The sequence below is a fragment of the Macaca fascicularis genome, chromosome 3, assembly GCF_037993035.2.
Source record: "Macaca fascicularis isolate 582-1 chromosome 3, T2T-MFA8v1.1".
NCBI classification, from domain to species: domain Eukaryota; kingdom Metazoa; phylum Chordata; class Mammalia; order Primates; family Cercopithecidae; genus Macaca; species Macaca fascicularis.
Genome location: NC_088377.1, coordinates 98,493,130 through 98,515,470, shown reverse-complemented (window position 1 = coordinate 98,515,470; position 22,341 = coordinate 98,493,130). Strand labels below are relative to the sequence as shown.

The 22,341-nt window shown below is 35.8% G+C and overlaps 1 protein-coding gene across 16 annotated transcripts in view; it reads right to left on the bottom strand.

Moving 5' to 3' along the window:
• The window catches only part of PDE1C (phosphodiesterase 1C), a 671,184-nt gene that overhangs the window by 34,724 nt on the left and 614,119 nt on the right, over positions 1-22,341 (bottom strand). For 4 of the 16 annotated variants that reach the window (XM_005549844.5, XM_074035266.1, XM_074035270.1 and 1 more), the window contains exon 18: positions 4,595-6,742. The exons of the other annotated variants lie outside the window; for them this stretch is intronic. In XM_005549844.5, coding sequence (XP_005549901.3) covers positions 6,729-6,742 — 14 coding nt within the window. In that variant the 3' untranslated portion in view covers positions 4,595-6,728. Of the gene's footprint in view, positions 1-4,594; positions 6,743-22,341 lie in introns of those variants that run through there. 16 annotated transcript variants of the gene reach the window in all.

The following is a 22,341-nucleotide window of genomic DNA, read 5'->3' as shown; positions in this document are numbered from 1 at the left end:
GGGAAACATTCAAAGGAAGAAAAAAAACCAGACTTTTCATTTATCCAATTCCAATTAAGAGGTTAACTCATTGTTTTTATTTGGTAATCAGAAGAACATACAAGTACTTATGCATTACTAGATGCTGGGAGAAAATTATACATTGAAGGACTGTCAGGCTCATCTGTGCAATAAAGATTTACAATAAACACATCATACATTTTTCGGAGAACAGCTCAGTATACTCTTTTCTACATGAATCCTTATGATTTAATTTTGTATTTGGAGATATGATACTATGGCATTTGGATATGTTGTTTAAGCAGCATCTTAGGGAACAGAACACTCTTCCTTAGAATGGATGGCCATTCTTTTGCCCTGTGATGTACAAATGCAAATTACAACCTGCATTTTATCTGCCAGAAGTGTATTTCACATCACGGAACTACACTCTGTCACTACCATGAAATCAAAACAAGTCCGTATTACCATCTTCCCTTTTGGAAGAGCATTCTCAGAACATATCCAGAAATCCCTTCCTTATTCCTCCAAAGAATTGTTTATTCAGCTAGATATTGGTTGAGGTTTGGGTTTTGGTTCTGCTTGCCTCTCTCTTTTGAGTCTTGCTAAATGTTCTTGATATTAATCCAGATATTTCTCACAAATCCAGCTGAACGGCAGCAATATCTAAGGCTGAAGAGATGAGTTGAGTTTTCCATTCACATATGGCCAGTGCCCTCATCAGGAGAGAGCCTACAGACTCATGGTGAGTGGGGTCTCTTTAGGATGCTATGCATTTAATGCATACGGTGCTATGCATCCTAAAGAGAAAAACCCTGTGAGAGCAAAAGTGGTGCTCTACACTAAGGGAGGACAATAACAACATCATATTCGCCTCTAAGTGACTCACCTTGCTTTGGGTAATTGATTTCCCATAAAGATTTCCTTTTTTCCTGCTTCCTTTTCCCAAGCTGTTTCTGTCTTCCCATCTATCCCCAGTGACCTTTACACCCAAAACTTTCCCATATGAATTACATGGAACAAGGTGCTTTTATTTTTCCCATTATTTTGTGTTTGCATGTGCTAAAATGATACTGCAAGCAGAATGGGTTACCTGGGCAGAAGCAAAAGAAGGAATTTGTGAAGGGTAGAAAAATGGGAGGAAAAAAAAGGAAAACATAAAGGAAAGAGTTTGAAAAAGGGAAGACATTTGAATTAGATGGGGGGAATCTGGTTGTACAGTGGGCACAAGAGCTGATAAAAACCTAACCAAGCTCTACAAATGAAAATAGCAAATATATTTTTGAAAATTTTACAGCATATAAAATTGTATAAAAATATCATCAAAGCAAGAAAAAAGGAAATGTATACTCTATAGTTCTACCTCTAGAATCAGTTATTGGACGATACCTATGGCTGTAGGTTTTTCCTATCCATCTGTATATATTAATATAATATGTGACTATATTTCTGTACCATAACACATATACCCACTCAAAGACAAGGACAGTAGTACACAAATTCTACTCCAAGATAGGTCATGAGAGGGAAGCAAAGACTATACAATGATGTGTCTCCAGGGCAATCTATTTAAAACTCATTCTATAGCCATTGGGTTTTAATGGGCTTTATTTTAAATGAATTACCCTGCACCATAAACTGACTGAGAAATGCTCCTGTAGGTTCAGAAGCCAGCACTCATGAAGAATACATGGGTGAGGTTCAGGAATCACGGCTGAAGCTGACCAAAGCTGAGAGGATGGGTCTCCAGTTGGCACTGCCTCTGGCCTGCAACAGCCAGCATTCACCCTTCAAGGGGGAGAAGGTCTCCTCTGAGGAGACTGAATGAGTGCCCTGAACGAACTGAAAGGGCCCATACCCCACTCCCTGCTTCTCCTGGCTGAGCAGATGGCAGCCCAGGCTGGGTGCAAGTAGTTAGTGAAGCCAGCCATTGCCAGTGTTAATCCACTTCTGCTTGGGAACAGAAGCCAGAATAAACATGAATTCATGCCAAATATGTCTGGCAATATTTTCAAAAAAAATGAGTAGGGTGAGGGTATTGAAGAAAACAATCAGGAATTAATAGGGTTTAAACTTGACCATCATACATCTTTCAGTCCAGGTCATCCACTGCACAATCGTTCCTTGTTCAATATAAAAACAAGATGCTTTTTCAGTGGCGCAATTGTTGCTTAATTCAGACATTCCTGGAGAAGCAACCAGTCTTTTTACAAATGTCCAAGGAGAATCTTTAGAGGCCTGCTTCCCATTATTCTAATCTCCCTGGGAACATGTTCATGCTCAGATAAACTGTCTAATGTAAATGACTCTGGTAACATTCTAATTCTAGTGTCACCTCTGTGCCCACCAGTGTCTTTGGTGAGAGAGAGGAAACCTTAAAAACTAAAATCTGGCCTTGGCAGGTAATATGTCTCTTGATTCCCAGAGGGAGGTTTTATAGGAATATTGTCACTGCTTATTACAATTTTTTTCATTAAGTTCATTTTCTCAGTGATAATGAGGCCTTTAATCATGGATCACAGTTGATAAATTGTATTACTTTCCATTTGTTCATGAATAAGATCCAATATAACATCGTTATTGCATCATTATGTTCTTTAACATCTAACTTTGCCACGGTGCGGTGCTGTACCCGATCACATTATTGGTGGAGCAGAACTATGCAGTGATTCCTCATGCTGTACATAGAGAATCTCCTATTTGCTCTAGGTGGGTCTGTTTAAGGTTTTAAAGGTTTCCACTTGGATTCTCAGTAAATTCACTGATGTTTTATATAGATTGGTGTCATCTTCCCTTTTGGAAAGACATTCTCAGATAAATCCTGTTTTATTGTTTTGTTTTGTTTGTTTTGTTTTGTTTTTTCTTAAGTCAAGAGGCCACAGAGAAGTTTTATTTTAGTTTTTTCATAAATTTGGCTGACAATTTCTCCCAAATTACCTGCAATTTCCCATCTCTTGTAATAAGCTATTTGTGTGAGTAGGGTATGCCTGCATATACTTAGAAGATAAGCCTTTAGCAGTGTACTTGGCATATAGGAGAAGTTGAATAAATTTTCAGGGAAATTTGAATTTTGTTTGCATTCACAAGTGGATAGTGGAATTCAGTTAGATGATTTCGAATGTGTTTCCTGAATGCTGACCGTGTTCCAAGCACTGTGGTGGGCCAGCACTGCATCTCCTGTGGGGTGTGTGGGCATCTCAGAATCAGAACAAAGTTTCCAATTAGGAAAAACAAAATGTTGCCTGAATTCCCTAAATTCTCTTTATTTGGGATAGAACACTACATATACAGACTTCCAATCTTAGAATCTTCCCTATTTCACTATGAGAAAAAGATTTCATGCTTTGTTTCCTATTGTTTTTCCTAGGCTCCGTGGGGAATGTTACAAAGTAATTTCCATCATCAAAGTCTCTGCTTGTAGGTTAAAAAAGAAGAAAATGTATTATATTATATTTCTTTCTATCTATCTATCTATCTATCTATCTATCTATCTATCTATCTATCTATCTATCTATCTAAGGAAAAGTGACCCATGAGAGAAGTGATATTAAAATAAACAGTATCCATACTTCCAAAATATGGATAACAAAAATTGGTCTCCAACTTTTGGATTACTGTCTCACATCCCATGATAACGTTGCTTTTTACTTTACACTTTTGTATCCAAAGGCATGGTTCCAGGTGGAAAATATAATACAATGGCTTAAATTATACAAATGAATGAACATGTGCTCTAGGTTATTCTTTGGCTTTCAGATGTTTAGATATCATTTTACTGTTTAAGTGTATCAGATCCACAGTGGGATCCTGTCAAATGTTTTCAGTAGTTTTTAAAAGCTCCAAAAAGAAAGTCCATTTGAATTTAATGGGTTAGAAACGGGTCTCTTGCCAGCTGCCATGAACTAATAGGGCTCATAACCTAAGAAAGATTGGCACAAATAAAACATGGAACAAAGTCCTCCATAAGAATGGGTCATTATGCCACTGAAATGTACCATATTAACACAACTTAAATGTAGCGCTATTTGACGACATGGGGACCCAAATTCAAGGGCTAACTCAATTTGTCACATTTTACCAAGGAACGTGTAGAGCGTGTGGTTTTGTCTGTGTTAGGTCTGTCCCTATTGCTGTCCCCATATACTGGTCATTCTTAATTCAGGTGTGTAAGTCCTTGATGTGTGTGTGTAAACCAGAGTAAGATGCCATACTCTATGCAATAGAATAATGTTTGTCCCAAATTGCTGCTCAACTTGAAGAAAGCTGTTTTAAGAGAATTAAAAGACCCCAGAAAATAAGCTAGAGCTTTGGAAATACTGCTCTTGCAGTCAGCACTGATGTGGAATAATTACTTTAATGCTTTATCAGCTCCAGTATCAATTCATAGCATCATATAATATAGCATTTTGTATTTTTAATAGATAACTTTGCATTTTTACTCAGTATCCCTTCAAAACACTTTTTAAAGATTTAAAGCTAAGAGTGAGTTACATGGAGTTTTGTTTTACTTCACTGAGAGTTTTAGGTGAAGTTCTTTATGGAATGAAATTCTCTTTCCATTCTTTTTCAGCTGATTAATGACTTAAAGCAAATGAAAAACATTTCAATTTTTATTGGTGCTAGAAAAAATGGCTATATTCCTGTTTCTTTTTCAAATGTTGTTTCTTGTTGCTTGTTAGATTATAAAATGGAAGCTGTAGACTTTCTATTTTGACTGGCCAAAAAGCTCCACATACAAAAATACAGAATATAAATGAGGTAAAAGGTCCAGGTTCCAAGGTCAAAAATTGACATACTCTTTGTTATATTTAATTTCAATACAAAATCATACCACCTCTAAGCACATAGTTTGCAAACCGATTGAATGCAGCTCACAGGCAGGTTTCATTTGATTAGCACAGTGTAAGTTTTGAGTTGTCATTATGTAAAAATTTGGAGAGAGCTTATATCAAATCCTAGGTATCTAGGACCTCCATCCCCACACAGCTCAAATTCAGTAGCTGCCTACCAACTACCCTGTTTTGGCAGCACCCACCCTCCCCAATTTCTCTCAGTCCCCATTGCTGCTTCTTCTCTTACTGATACAAAGGCCCTCCATGAATTGCCATTTACCACAATGACTGTGATATTACATGGCTTGCTTTATTTACTTTACCTGCTAGACCCCTGAAGTCATTTGAATTTGTGTCCACGTTATGTGAAGAGGTCATTGTTATGAACACAGGGAGCACAACAGAAAAATCTAAGTGTTTCTCCAAGGCAAAATGTAAAGTTGACAGAAGAAATCTGTTCAAACATCAGCATGCTGTTGTGTATTCTCTACTACAAAGTTCTTCAAATCTTTCTGTTGGGGAACATTTTGGCAAGGCAAAGGTCCTGGAAGACCACATACAGTCTCTTTCTTTCTGCCTGAAAAAATGCCAATATTTTACCTTAGTAATAAAAGGATGTTTAAATGTCTGTTCTCGTGCTTTTTCATGTATAAATTAAATCTGTAGTGGGGAATACACTTAAACCTATTGCCTAGCTCTCTTTCTTTCCAGTACTAATCCCCACTTCATCACCAGCATATTCATGTGCTTTACTCTTGGGAAGGGCACAGAGATTCCTGTGTGACCAACAACCACATTTTAAGAATCACTTTTATCTAAATCACATCAGACTCAAAGTCACACTTTACTGGCACTCCCTTAGATTCCACCTGTAATTTGATCTCAAGGGGGCTGCAATGTTATTCTCTTTCCATGCTACATCTACTATTCTTATTTTTGATTCATGCTATTAATCCACTTCTATCTTGTATTTTTAAAAACTCACTAAAATGCAAAGAATTATCTGCTATATCTCCCTGATACTAATTCCCTTAGCACTTTCCTGAATAAAAAGAAGAGTGATGAAGTGAAACCACAGATATCCAAAAGAAGATGGCCAGCCAGTGGTAAAAATTTCAGTAACCACTCAGTTATGGATGCTACCAGTGAAAACAATGGGTACCCACTCAACAGTATGGTCATCAGCTAAACATTCAGGTTTACACTAATGAATGAACAGATACAATAAATTAGCCATCAAATAAAGATTCCTATGGAATAATCTTTTTTAGAAAACAAACAGAATTCTGTATTATACAAATGGGAAAGAAAGCATAAGAACAATTTTAAGTCTGAAAGGAAATTGGAGAAAACACATGTTCCTGACAGGAAAGGAACCAGAGACTGGAATCATCATCTTTGCTGTGATGAACGTCAGCATGGCTGTATTGTCAGTAGCCAGTGCAAAAATGACAACATTTAAAGTAATGGCATTGACAGTCATAAAATGGCAATTACTGTGTGTGTGGCTTTTTTCAGGCCTCTCCCAGCATATCCAGGATGTCCATTCTCATCAGGCCAGACAGGTGCCTTGAAAGCCAGGTCATTAGCAAAGGATTTTGAGGATGTCCCTTCATGTTTTGTTTCTGTTTGAGTAAAAATCTCAAGTTGTTTGGTTTGCTCAGGGGAATATCCCCCAGAGTTCTAAGACCTCAAACCAACCCCCAAAGAGTCATCCCCTGGGAGGAGATGGTGTGAGAGAAGGCCAAGGGTCGGGGGTGGGGGCTTGTGTGTGAAAGTTGTACACCTTCTCCAGATATGAGTCTTTGTGGAAGAAGGAGAAGAAGGAGAATGAAGAAGCTCAGCTAGAATGATGCAAGACATTGGCAGCCTCTTTTATTGTCTATGAGGTCTTTTTTACTCTTCTGAATCTGAAAAAAAGAAAAAGAAAAAGAAAAGTGTCAATGCTGCCTTTCCCCCCACCTCCACCCTCCAAGTCTGAGGAGAAGAAAATCTAGGGGACAAAAAAAATGTGAGAACTAATTAAACATTTCCATACTGGTCATTGCGGTGTCCCTTGTAACAAGATTTGTTCTTTCCATAGGGGAAAATCTCAGTGCAAAACTGTAACATCAGTCCATTTGAAATCTTAATAGTTGCTATAAACTAGATTAGCAAACATTTGGTCATGCAATAGGGATAGTAAGCCACCTTCTTTTGCAATGGAGATGATGGTTTTGTTGCCAGATCTGGTCAATCTGTCTCAAGGGTCAGTGGGATTAGAAGAATTCATCTAATCCCAACTGTTTTCACATCAAAAGCAATGCTCCTGTCTCAGAATTCTTGCCCCATCCTCAGAAGTTTCCCAGAGACATTTAATCAAGATATGTCCTAGCCCAAATCATTGTGCAGATGAGTGAATCACCTGAGTTCTCCACTGGACCCAGAGCAAGGGGGTGGAGGAAGACGACAAAGATGGAAACAGGACTAAGTTAATGAAAATAGATAATATTGCATTTTTTTCAACTGGTATGCTCTACCCCATGTAACCTCAAAGGTCTTAGGCAGAATTTAAAACAACAGCCACAACAAAACCACCATATTATTTCTTCCACTTGGTGTTGCATGCTCTGCAAGTCATCATGCCTTATAGTTAGAAAGTGTTTCCTCCTATGCAGGGCTCCAGTGGGCTTGGGCTTTAAGAAGGGTAACACCATTATCTACAGAGATGTTAGAAGCCTTTACAGGACAAGGAAAGTTTTCCATTCAACTTTAAAGACTAAGATACTCTCCTAAGATTTAGGTGAATTTAGCAGAAAACTCATTGGGAGATAGGAGAACTCCTTCTGATCTATTGTAATTACAGTCAATTCTCAATTTTCCAGGGGCCATTGATCCAAGCTTCCTGCTGTTCCTCTAACTTTATTATGTTCTTGATTGTTCATTATGTTTACCCTCCATTAACACCTTCACCTATTTGAGAGAAATAACAGACAAAAGTGAAGCTTCAGACCAATCACTTTACTCCAATACAAGCACTGATAAACTTGCCAGTAAGAGAAGGAGATGAAACAAAAGCTGAAATCAAGGATGAGAAATTTTCCGTTGATGCTGATAGTCCATGCACAGTTTGGTCCACATGGGAATTGCAATGGACTTTGTCCTTAGTATTCTGACCCTGCCATTATGAAGTTGGGATCATATGGTATGAGGCTTCTTTTAGAGAGTCATCATAATACTAACCACCTTCAGAGATGTTCCCTGACCCTCAAATGTAAAGCCCAATTTTGTTAGGATGACAGAAGGTTGGGTTTGATTTTTTAATAACAGACCCATTGGTTGGAAGGAAGCTAGAGACAGATAGCTGGGGACAGCTGATAAGGACCACTATTTAACTCAGTGAGCCCCACCTGGCCAACAAGGAGAGTGATGCACCTCCTGCAGACTGGGTTAGCAGAGACCCACGGTCTAGACTGCTGGGTCCCAGAGATGGAAAGAGGTCTATCTAGGGTCTTAATGAAATCCAAAGGCTGTTAAAAGGAGATATTCCTCCATTTCTAATCACTGGAAAAGGAGATATTCCTCCATTTCTAATCACTGCTTATGGGTGAGATGGTGGAGTGTTCCATCTGGCTGTGGATCTCCATCCTCCCCTCCAGCTTTGGGTCAAGGGGTGAAGGGAAAGGGTGAATAAAAGAAGTTTGTGTGTTTAAGCTGTGCCTGTGTTCACTGTCATTAAATACAACCAGCAATAAAAGAACAAGAAGCATATGTTCTATAGCTGGGTCTGTGACCTGCTGACCTGTGTGATCATTCCTGGCCTTCCCAAACATATGCCCTCTAAAAGTAACTTCTGTTTGTGAATTTCTTAAGGCACTTAAGAAATACCCTAAGGTCCTATGTCATAGCTATCTGCAAAATAATGTTCCAACCCAGACTGCTGACTCTTTGAGAACAGGGAAAATACCTGTTTATAACACTTCTTGCATGTAGTGCAATGCCTGACGCATAGTATATGCTCAACAATTTTTTTTTTAATGAAAAAGAAGAGAATTGAATAAGCATGAGGAGGATGGGACTGATAAGGTTTGGTGATGAATAGGAGGTTTCCCTCCACCTGTTTTCTAATTTTGACTTTCACAGCATGAAACGAAAATTTAAAAGAAAATAATAAACACCCTAATTATATATTTTATTCAATAGTAAGGTATGATATATCAAAATATTTACATTCCCTATGAAGAAGCCCAATTATGGATGGCTTTCTATGGAGCTAATCTCACAGAGAAGGAACACCTGCTATCCAGGCAGCTTTGGCATGGTTTGTAAATCAGGCCTGGTCCTCTTTTCACTCCACATCCTGTCTTTCATTGTGTTTTGGTTTTATGTATTTGTTTTCAATATCAACTGAAATTAAGTAAGCATCAGCAAGACTACAACATATATGCAAATGAGGACCCTGAAGACAAAGTGTTAATAGGCAACTCTGTGTGTAACTGGGATGCATGACTTTTTGAAGGCCACAAAAAGTAGTTAAATCCTTCCACTTTTTTAAGAGTGACTGATGAATTGAAATGGAAACTTTCTTGCCACATCTTGGAATAATTCAGGAAAATATATTTAAGTGCCTGTCCCTTTACCCAAGACTTTTTATATCTCACAAGGTAAAGCTGTGAGGACTTTAAATCCTGAAGTGCAAATACATGGTATATGAATTCACGGAAAGGTATTTAGTCTATGGGAGCATACAATCATGTTTCAGCAACTTCATTTAGAAAATTGGGAGATGGACTTAAAACAATGTGGCTTTATTTATGGTACCATGCTACTTCCACAGGTAAGTGCAGATGCTGGATATAGGTCTTAAAACCATGTGATTTAAAGATAATTGGTTTTAGAAGAAGATTGAAGTTCAAGTTAACATGACTTGATTCTAAAAATGTGTTTATCCATTATAATGTTTATTCCTGGATCACAAATGGAGTGTCAATGAGGCAGCCCTCGTAATAATTTGTCACTGGGCTTAAAAAATATTTTAAATGCATTTCTCTTCCACTATTCTTGGATTTGATGTTTCTACAGCCTGATTCAACTATAACCTAAACTCAAAAAAGTAAGCTGACTTGGCTGAAGAGAGAGCTGGGATTCAAAACCAGATTTTCAGGTCCTAGGAACTCTGTACCATAGCTGCCTCCCTATGGAGTCGACTTTCTACGAAAACAGCAAAGTGGTACAGCACACACCTGACAAGTTATAAAACTCTAAATAGAAAAAAAAAAATGAAGAGTAAGTGTAGAGAAACCAAAACCAACTTTAAATGTCATGTAAGACTTCTATTGGGCATATGAATGGGTCCTTTTTTTTTTTTTTTTAATAAGAAGAAAACACTAAGAAAAAACAATTTTAGAGTTATCTGTTAGGCTTTATCCAGGTATGGATTTAATTGTCCTAGGTCACAAGTACATGACAGCTATTTTAAAGGGTTATTTTCAACATGTGCCTGCTTTCTCCTTGCCCTAAACAATAGAGCATATGATTATAATAGGATTATTCTAAATGAATTTTCACCACAAATAATATCCATGCTACAGTTCTGCTAAGACAAAATCCTCTCATCATGTATTATTCCAGCACAGAAAAATAAAACAGAAGGACAGATAGACAGACACATAGATAGATAAACCAGATAGATAGACAGATAGATAGATAGATAGATAGATAGATAGATAGATAGATAGATACATACATACATACATACATACATACATACATACATACATACATAGACAGATGACATTTGTGGGAATGTAACTTCTTAAAACCTTGCCTATGTCATTAACTCCTAAAATTTACCCATTTGATCCAAACACACAGAATGAGAACAGTACAAGAAGGGAATGGTTAGGTTAGTGCAAAAGTAATTGCGGTCTTTACCATTACTTTCAATGGCAAAAACCACATCTACTTTGCAGCAACCTAATAGTTCTTAAGTCCAACCCTTTCCCTCTTTGCCTTTCCTTTTGCTCCAATGCATCTGTGCTACCACTGAAAATAACAATGATGTTAAACTCTTCCTCTCTACCCTTGTTGAACACTCTTTTGCGCAGACATGGGTGCTTACCTGTACCCTCACCTGCACCTCTGTGAATCAGGGATGTTGACTTACCATCAGAGGAGTTGTAGGAGTTACTGATGCCTGACTTTTACTTGCCTGCTAAAAGTGGGCAACTGTCTCTGTTCTTCTGTCCCACACTGCCCAAGGTATCTTACTGCCTTCATGCTCTGTTTTAAGAATGTAGCACGTTAACACAAAGAAAACGATTAAAACACTGAACTCTCTAAATGCCCCCAAGGCCTGGCCCACTTTTAGCAGACAAGTAAAAGTCAGGCATCAGTAACTCCTACAACTCCTCTGATGGTAAGTCAACATCCCTGATTCACAGAGGTGCAGGTGAGGGTACAGTTAAGCACCCATGTCTGCACAAAAGAGTTTCGTTTCTGATCAGTCTTTGAATCTGTGAAGTCAGGAAGAAGTCGAGGACCATAAAGAAAGTCCTTCAGATCAAGTAAGTGAGGCTTGGATTTTAGATCTGAAACATTCTGACTACTCTTCACGTTTTTCTCAATTTTATTAGTTCAGGAAAAGCAGAAAAGACTCTAAATGAATGAGAAAAATAAACAAACAAACATTTTCTGATGTTTTCACTATGGCTCCAGGGCATAGAATAAAAATAGCATATATTGTAGGGGTCTAATACTTAAGAAACGTAGATGTCGTCACTCAGAGAGCAGGGTGCCCATCAGTGGAGAATGCTAAGAAAAAATGCAAAGAGGGGAAGCTTGAATACTTGCTGAATATTGCATTTTAATAGCTTTTTTGAGCATGTGGGTGTCTAGACAAGAAATGACATTACCAATGTAGACAGTGTTAGGTTCTGCCTTTGGCACATATTTACTTCAAAGGTACCAGTTATTTTAAATAATTTTTATAATGTTAATAGAGTTTCTTTTGGCAAACGTATTGTTACTTGTGTTTCTCAAATTCCTCACACAGAATCTGACAAAATATCATTTTTCTAGGAGAAAATATTTATTTCATGATTACTAAGTTTTATTTTAAACATCCTGAACATCAGTATTAAGGAAAAAAGAAAAATCACACCTTGCCCAGTAGTTACAAAATTCTAATTCCCTCTGTCAAACCAGATTCCTTTACAAATACAGTGGTACATTAATAGTTCCACAGAGTATCTAGAAGACAGAGTGAAACAATGAAACTTATGTAGCAATAACTACAAGGGAAAAGTTGTTCAGAAAGTCTAATTTTATCATTAACAAAGAGTTCACTATATACTTTTATTTGACATTTCTAATATGTAGTTATTTGGTAAGAGACTGGGATCTAAACACCTATATAAAAAATAAGAATTGATGTTAGAAGTTTCCCTTAGTACAACACAATTTATTTAAACCCATCAATCTCATATATCATATAATATATAATATTAATATAATCCACATATTATGGATTTGTTAATAGATTTTCCCTCAGTCCATTAAAAAAACCCCAATTATGTTGGATTTAAGCACCACTGAATTCATAATAACTCTTGTTGTTGGTTCAACCTACAGCACAGCTTCCAAAATTAAGTAGAAAATGACAGTGTAGTATCTAGATCAAAATGTTTAACCAAAAAACCTTTTAGAGTTTAATTAGTGAAGTTTTAACTAGATGCATGAGAATGACAGACACCAAAAAATAATATTACAATTCTCTCCTCTATGGATTTTTTGTTGTTTTCCTTGGACAGGGACACATGCGTATATGTATATATGATTTAAGATATATGTAATATAGTTTATCATATAGGTTATATATTATATAGGGTATAATATATAGGGTATATATTGTATATATATGATATATATTAATATATTTTACATGTTATATGTCATATATGCATCATATATCAGATATATCATATATGATTAATATACCATATGTTTCACGTTTGTATACTACAAACGTGAATTTCAAGATACAAAAATCTACAAGAGGACAATGGTAGTCACCTGCCATCTTGTTCCTTTATAATTCCTTTATATTCATTATCTACCATCCTTGAAAAGCACAAGGACATTCACTGAACCTGAAAGTATATAAAAAATGCATTGATTTGAAATGGATGTTTATAAGCAAAAGCGCTAACTGTTCTGATTCACTATGACTCAGATGAAATGCTAGAACCATGAGTAAGTAATAGGCTTTGTACTTCCATGCTCCCAAGAGCACAAGTCCATAGCAAAAAATGAACAAGGTGCTTTTTCAGGCTAACCCTGTTTGGCCAATTCCCACTCACATATTATGGATTGGTTAATAGATTTTCCCAAATCTATTAAAAAACCCAATTATGTTGGGTGTAAGCATCACTGAATTCACAATGGCTCTTGTTGTTGGGTCAACCTACAGCACAGCTTCCAAAATTAAGTAGAAAATGACAGTGAAGTATCTAAATCAAAATGTTTAATCAACAAAATCTTTTAGAGTTTAATTAGTGAAGTTTTAACCAGATTCATGAGAATAAGACACCTAAAATAATATTAGAATTCTCTCCTCCATTTATTGACTCTTTATTGTCTTCCTTGGACAGGGACATTGGAGTGGAGAGTTGAGATATTTGTCAAACTACTTGAGAAAATAAGGTTGTAAATGCTTTAGAAAACATGCTAAACCACAGCATTTCCTTACTATTGATGTTCCACATGACATAAATATGTGAAGTAAATGGCCCACAGGAGTTTTCATGGACAAATGGCTAAGGGAAATGGGATATTAGTCAGAATTTGTGTTCTTATGATGATTTAATTGGAACCCAAAGCACTCCAGACATTCGGTCCCTCTTTGCTCATGAAAAATAACCTACACGGATGCCGGATTCTCATGTTGAAAGCAATTCCTTCATTAAAGAAATGTCTACTTTTTGTCAATATATAGAAGGCTGCAGGATACCTTCCCAGAACTAAGAAATATTATCCTTTGAGACAGAAACAAGTTTAAAACCTAAAGAATGGGATTAACTATATGTAGAAACTGCTGCAAATTAGCAGATTTTGACTTCAGTGGCATGACCACTAGTGAAGTATATTACAAATGATTCATTTCTAAAAACAGTTAAGCACTGGAGTTACAAAGGGTTAATTTTTAAGGTAAGGAGAAGAGATTCAAAGTTACTGCTATGGCAACACTGTCTTGGGTGTGAGAGAAAAGGACAGGGTAACAGCTTGTCTTCCCAGTTCACATTCCTTGGCCTGTTTCACACATCACATTATCTGGGCACACCTTCAGAGGGGTGTAGAGCCAGTGAAAATCTGGTAGTCTAAAGTGGACAAAAAAAAACGAGAAAAAAAAGTCGAGAACATCTACCTTAAAAACAATGAAGTACTGTCAAGATTAAGGCCCAGAAAAGCAATCAAAGATGACTGAAAGTGAACAAGAATAATAATCTACTCCAAGATATTAACACATCTGATGGCTGAATTAATGTGTGGCTGAAAAACAGGCAAGAAAAGGGGTGCCATAGTGGGGTGCCTCTTGCACTGTCAGGATATAGACCATGCAAGATGACCCATATTCACTCTTCGTGGCAGGTCCGTCCCAATGATAGAAACAGATTTCAAGATATTCTACCTTAAGATCACAATTCATCAACAAAGTCCCCTTACATGTTCAGTTCAGCAGCAACCTTCTGATACAATTTGACTTTTCAAGTAGGTTTTCCTTCAAGAAGAAACCACCAACTGGCCAGTTGATATGAGGATTCCAGTGTATGTAGCGTATATATTTCACATTGTACATCAGTAAACTGTCAGTCAAAACTATGCACTGGTCACAAGTATTCATTTCAGTGTCAGCAAATCCTCTCTAGCATAATCAACTCTTCCTTTACTGTCAATATGGAATTCCTTGTTCTGCCATTGTGTAGAGCTCTTCTGGCTAATCAGCAAGCCTCTTTTTCTAATCATCACATATCCCCTAAGCTTCCAGATGAAGGAATTTTGTGTTTCCCAAATGAGACCATTCTTACATAAATAATAAAATGATGAATGGCAAAGTAAATTTCACTAAAAAGTCCTATGTCAAGAATTCTCAAAATGCCAAACATTTTCTATTACGTGTAGTGACGCAACATAAACTAGGGTAGCAGTTTGAACAAAAATGGTCACTCAGACCACCATCCTCTAAGAATGGTAAATCCATTAGAATTTTGTCAAAAATCACATCAACAGTTCCTTAGAAATAGATCTTTCAGCAATTGGGAAAAATATTAAAGGAATTACAAAATTCTCCATAACCTCTTCTACATCTAGGGGGTATAAGATTAATTCAAATATGAGTGTGCTGAAGACAAGTAAGTGTGTTCAAGTGTTGCTATGGCTCTGCATGGACCAATGCATAGCCAGTGTCAACAAGTGATAACACGAAGCCCTATAAGAAGAAATAGCAGAGATTGGAAAACTAAGGTGATAAAATGAAACATCAACCAAAAGGAAAGTTTTGAGGCATCTAAAATAGGGCAGTTCTTTATTCTGGCATATAAAGACAGTCCAAAACCATCATCCTAAGTAGTATGGGGACATTGTTTTTGGAAAAAAGAAAAATGTGAGTATGATTCCTTGAGATGAGAAAACTGAAACACAGGTGTCCATGTCAATAAGAAAACTGACGATGCCCTCAGGGTCTGTATAACCAGTGAATGCACACCTCCTGAATAATGGTCATGTGACAAAGCATTTATTGTTTCTCAAATCTCTGGAAATGAACCTAAGACAGAAACAATCTCTAGTAAAGACATACATGTGTCTCAGTTCTACCCACAGCCTGCTGTCTGACTCTTTTCTCCCCAGATCTGCAAAGCACGGCACACCTCCACATCTGTACAGGCCCCCTCTATCTTTCACCACCAGCTTCATTGAAGAGCAGGTCATGATGCCTCACCCTATAGGCAACTAACAAACATTTTTAAAAATATGAACATGATGAAAATTAAGTACAACTCAAGTGTAAAGTTGCATCCTTCTGCTGTTTTTATTAATGGCTTGGCAAATCAATTCAAATAGAACAAAAGATATCTTAAAAGCTCAGAGTCATCTATTCCAAATTTATTTATGTACTCTATTTCAAACTAACTTGTTAGGAATCATCTATTTTTTAAAAATTAGGAAAAAAAAAAAAACAGAAAAAACACATACATTTCTTCAGGTGACCCCTCTGAGCCATCTAGCAAGTCAAGGTCATGAGACAACAGCCTTGTGAAGAATTATATAACTTAGATATGATTAGAGGCAAATTCCTATAATGTACACAACAACCCTTTTGATCACAGTTATTTGTTCTATGCAAACTAACAAGAATACTGGCTACATTGCCTCCTCCGTTTTTTCTGTACTAAGATCCTAAATAGGAGAATATGAGTATCTTGAGAAATATTCAGAAAGAATGGTTGTAAGAAATACAATTTCCTTACTGAGAAAACAAACTGACAAAGCTGTGTCCTGACAGCCACAGTGAAATGCAAAGCTAAGAAATTATTATGTGGATGTAATATACATATCCCCTCATATAAGCTTTATTTTAATAGGTTTTAAATTTGGCTTTTAATTTTCACATCCCTAATGATGTCAAGGATCTTTTAATGTGCTTATTTGCTACTTGTATATCTTCTCTAGTGAAATGTTTGTTCAATTGTTTTGTATGTTTTTAATTGGGTTGTTTTCTTATTATTTAATACTGAGTATCTATATTTAATGAATCAGTTGTTTAACAAATATATGCTTTGCAAATATCCTCCCAGAATGTGAATTGCCTTTTTATTCTCCAAATAGAGGCTTTTGAAGAAAAGAAGTTTAAAATTTTGATAAAGCATAATTTATCAATTTGTTTTTTATGGTTTGTACTTTTGTGGTCATGCCTAAGAAATCTTTGCTTAACCCAAGATCAAAAAGAGTTTCTCTTACATTTTCTTAACTAGAAACTGATAGTTTTACAATTTACATTTAGGTTTATGGTAAATTTTGAGATGATGCTTGTATATGATGTAAAGTATAGTTAGAAATTCATTATTTTGCATACAATATTCAAGCATTTCATCACCATTTGTTGATGACTATCATTTTCCCTTGGAATTTTCTTTGCCCTTTATTAAAAATAAATTGTCCATACACATGTAGATATATTTTTGGACTATCTAAGCTATTCTGTTGACTTCTTTGTCTGTGTTGATGCCAATACCATGCTGCCTTAATTACCGTAGCTTTATAATAAGTCTTGTAATCAAACCTTCTGTGTAGTCCTCCAACTTTTTCCTTTTTTAAAGTTGCCTTGCCTATTCTGGATGCTTTGTATTTCTATATGAATTTTAGAATCATCTTGTCAATTTCTACCAAAAAAAAGCATACTAGGATTTTAATTGAGATTGTAATGAACCTATAGATCAACATGGGAAGAACTTACATGTCACCTGTCTCTGGAAAATCCCCAAATATTTGGAAATTAAACATTACACTTCTAAATAACTCTTAGGTCAATGTAGATTCCAAGTGGAAATTAGAAGTATTTTGAGCTGAATGTGAATGAAAATGCAGCATATCAGAGTTTGGATCATGATGCTAACACAGTACTTAAGAAAATCTATATCACAAAATGCCTATATCAAAAAAAGAAAAAAAAATCTCAAATCAGTAACCATGACTTTCACCTTAAGAAACTATAAGAATAAGACAAAGTAAACCCACTAGCAAGCAGAAGAAAGGAAATAATAAAGATTGATATTAACAATATAGAAAACAGAAAAACAATAGAAAATATCAATGGTGATGATTAATAAAATATATTAACCTCTAGCCATACAGATCAGGGAAAAAGAGAGAAAACACAAACTACACATATCAAAAATGAGAGTGATAACATTATTAAAACTTCTAAAGATATTAAAAGAATAATAACATAATACAAACATCCTTTCAATTTAATTCTATTGTGGTCCGTGAACATATTTGTTTGCCTTGAATCCTTTTGAATTTATTGGGACAAATTTATTCTTCCAGAATATAGTCTATCTTTCTAAATATTCTGTATGCGCTTGAAAAGGATGCGTATTCCTCTATGGTTGGGCATTCTAGGAATGTCAATTATGTCAAGTTGATTGACAGTGTTGTACAAGTCTTTGTTTCCTTGCTGATTTTCATATCTACTTAGTCTATTAATTATTGAGAAAGACATATTAATGTCTCCAAATAAATTGTGAATTAAAAATGTTTTTGCAGCTTGTTTCAAGTATTTGGTGTAGAAATGTAAAAAATGATTATCTTGATAAATGGACAACATTATCATTATAAAATGAACTTCTTTATTGTTGAAACTTATTTATTCCTGTCTTTGTTCTAATATCTACTTTGTCATATATTAATATAGCCACTCAGGCTTTCTTTTGATTAGTGTTAAGACAGTATCCCAATTTACAACCTTTTACTTTTGTGCTATTTGTGTCCTTTTTTGATTGTTTTTGTTTTTATTTGTATATGTTTATGTGGTATATGTGTAATTTTGTTGCATTAATATATTTGATAGTGGTGAAGTCAGGAATTTTATATTTGTGTCTTTTTGTATAAAGGCATAATATATTTGAATATTACAATCTCACAATCTCTGCCTTTTAATTAAGGTGTTTAAGTCATTTATATTTAATGTGATAACTGATTTGCTTTGTTTTAATTCTATAGTCTTCCTATTTGTTTTCTATTTGTCTCACCTGTTCTTTGTTCCCTTCTTACTGTTTTTCTACCTTGTTTTGGATTAATTATTTTAGGATTCCATTTTATCTGTTGTTGGCTAATCAGCTATATATCTTTCTTTTGTTGTTTTAGTGATTGCATTAGAGTTTATAATATATATTCTCTTAATTTGCCTCAATCTATCTTCCAGTGATTTTTATAACACCTCATGCATGATACTGAACCTTACAATAGATATCCCATTTCTGTCCTACTGGACTTTTTGCTACTGTAGTCATACATTTTATTTTTGTATATGTTATAAACTAAACAGTACATTTATATTATTTTGTTTGCCTAGTCAATTATCATTAAGATAAATTAGAAAAATCATATATATTTATCCATGTAGTTGCCATTTTTAATGCTCTTCATTCTTTTGTACAGATCCATATTTTCATATAGCATAATTATCCTTCTGCCTTTCCTTAAAATTTCTTGCATGGTGGGTCTACTGGTGATGAATTCATTAAGCTTTTGTATGTCTAATGAAAACTTCTTAATTACATCTTGGTTTCTGAAAAACATTTTTTGCTAGGCACAGAATTCTTTGTTGACTTTTTTTCCTTTCATTAATTTAAAAATTTAGCTCTGTTGTCTTCTCATTTGCATTGTTCCTCACAAGAAATCTACTGTCATCCTTACGTTTGTTTATCTGTACATATGTGTAATTTTTCTCTGGCAGTTTTTAAATTTTTCTCTTCATCACTGGTTTTGAGCAATCTGATTACAGTATGCTTATGTATAATTTTCCTTATATTCCCTGTGCTTGAAATGTGTTGAGCTTCTTGAATCTGTGGATTTATAGTTTTCATCATCTGGCAAAATTATAGCCCCTGGTTTTTCAAATATTTTTCCTCCTCTCTCCTCTACCTGGGGATTCCAAATACACATTTATTAGGCTACTTGAAGGTGTCCTACAATTCTGTTTTTAATCTTTTTTTCTATTTACTTTTGGGTAGTTTCTATTGCTATCGTTTTGCTACTCTTTTCCTCTCCAAAGTCTAATTCCACCTACTTTATTTACCATTAATCTCATCTAATGTTATTCTGTCAATACCATCTATTGCATTTCTCATATCAGATATTGTAGTTTTCATATTTAGAAGTTTGATTTTAGTCTTTAAAAAATATCTTCCATATCTCTACTTCTGAACATATGGGCTACACTTATAGGAACTGCTTTTATGTATTTGTCTGCTAATTCTAACATCTGCTTCAGTTCTGGGTTGGTTTCAATTGGTTGGGCTTTTTCTTTATTGTGGGTAGTGTTGCTTTGCATGCCTGGTAATTTTTTATTGGATGCCAAACATTGTGAATTTCACCTTGTTGGGTGCTCGATATTTTTGTACTCTCTATATATATCCTTGAGTTTTATTCTGGGATGCAGTTAAATTACTTGGAGACACTTTGATCCCTTTTATGCCTTGCTTTTAAGATTGATAGATAGAACCAGAGCAGCATATAGGCTACAGCTAATTATTCCCCATGACTAAAGCAAGACAAATATGAGTCTTTTACCTAATTTTCTTTAAATAATGAATATTTAAATCTGGCTAGTGGGAACAGACACTTTTCCCTGACTTCTGTGAACATCAGGACTATTCCCTCTAATCCTCTTGGATGGTTCTGTTCTGGCCTCAGGTAGTTTCCTCATTGCATGGTTGCTCAGTGTAGTAGTTTCCCTTTACACACAGAGGATATTTTCTAAGACTCCCAGTGGATACCTAAAACCTCAGATAGTACTGAACACTATATGTATTACATATACATTTCTTTTTTCTTCTTCACAATTTCACTGATAGAATATTTCATTCTTAGCATAGATCTTAACAGCCTCAGCATAAATTTTTTTTCTTTCCTTATTAAGTCAAGAACTTTCATCTTTTTACTTAAAGGAAGTACTTTGTGGTTTCTCTTTGGCATATCTGAATTGCCAAAATCTCCATTTTTATGCTTTGGAGCCATTGTTAAGTAATATAAAGGTACTTAATTGCAAGCACTGTGATACTTCAACAGTCAATCTGATAAACAAGACAGCTACTAAGTGACAGCAGGGTGGCAAGTACAGCCAGTAGAGTGTGGATAATGCTGGCCAAAGAGATTATTCACATCCTAGGTGGAATAGAGCAGTGATATGGTTGTCTGTGTTCCCACCCAAATCTCATTTTGAATCAGAGCTCCCATAACTCCCACGTGTCATGGGAGGGACCCGTTGGGAGGTAATTGCATTATAGGGGTGAGTTTTTCTCATGATAGTAAATAAGTCTTACGAGATATAATGATTTTATAATGGGCAGTTCCCCTGCACACGCTTTCTTGTCTGCCACCATGTAAGATGTGTCTTTGCTCCTCCTTTGCCTTCCACCATGACTGTGAGGCCTCCTCAACCATGTGGAACCACATGAGTCCATTAAACTTCTCTTTCCTTTATAAATTACCTGCTTTGGGGTATGTCTTTATTAGCAGCCTGAGAACGGACTAATACAAGCAGGATGGCATGAGATTTCACCACATTCTCAAAATGGTGTGCAATTTAAAACTTATAATTGTTGATATCTGGAATTTTCCACTTAATATTTTCAGACCACAGTTGGCTATGGGTAATTGAAACCACAGAAAGTGAAACTTTAGTAGTACTGTACTCTTACATTTTTCAGATCTCTGGAGTTTAACTCTCTGTAATCCTCTTCTCTCCAGTATTTTATTCTGTTAACTAAAGCCATCTTGGTCTCCCTGGATTTTTATCCAAATTCTCAACTCAGAGAGTCAATGAGATGTGCCTATGTCACTCCTCTCTATGCTGTCTGGAAGTCCTCTCAAGACAATTGTAGGGCTCATTTCGTTTATTTCCTGGCTCTCAAAGATCACTGTTCTCCATTTCCTGATGTCTGTTATCTTAAAAAGCACTCTTCCACATATGTTGTCTGGGGTTTTAGGTTGTTTCAGGTGGAAGGGTAAATCCAGTTCTTGTTACTTCTCTGGCAAAAGCAGACATTCATAGACTGTCTTTTGACGACCCTTTCCACTCTTCATAACTCACTTTTCAGTTTCATGAGACCATCCATATACATTCCAGTTTCCAGAATATTCAATGAAGGAGAAACTCCTGCTGAATTCCCTCCCTAAGACCTGGTTTATAACCATGCAGGGCCTAATCATTATCTGTTGTTTGAGAGGCACAAAAGATGGCTATCTCTTATTTCTCTGTTAATGTGATCAAGTAAAGTTAAAGGCAAGTTTGTATTTCAGTATAGCTATACTAAATTATAGCAACTCCATGAGGTTACGCTATTACAAACATGGCTAAAAATGCACTGAAAAGAATACATTTGTGTGGCACCCCACCAGTCTTCCAATGCCAATGGAAACGTTTAAGCATGATTAGAATCTTGGCTCAGAGACCTAGATCTTTTTATGTCAATACATTTCTCCCTAGGGGTAAGTAAGGTACTTTCAAAGGACATCCATTCTTTGAAGTCAGTTAGAAAATTACTGCTGCAAGGTACTAAATAGTACTGCAGTAGACTTACAGAGATAATGTACAGCTGCAATGTGTTCATTATGCCAGGATGTAATTTACCTTTCAGCACATACTGCTTCCCTCTGTGCACGCCCTGGCTCATGGGAGTTTGGGAATAACCAATTGTGATCCAGTTTCCACTGGGTTTCTCTCTCAATGTTCACACTGGGCATGAAT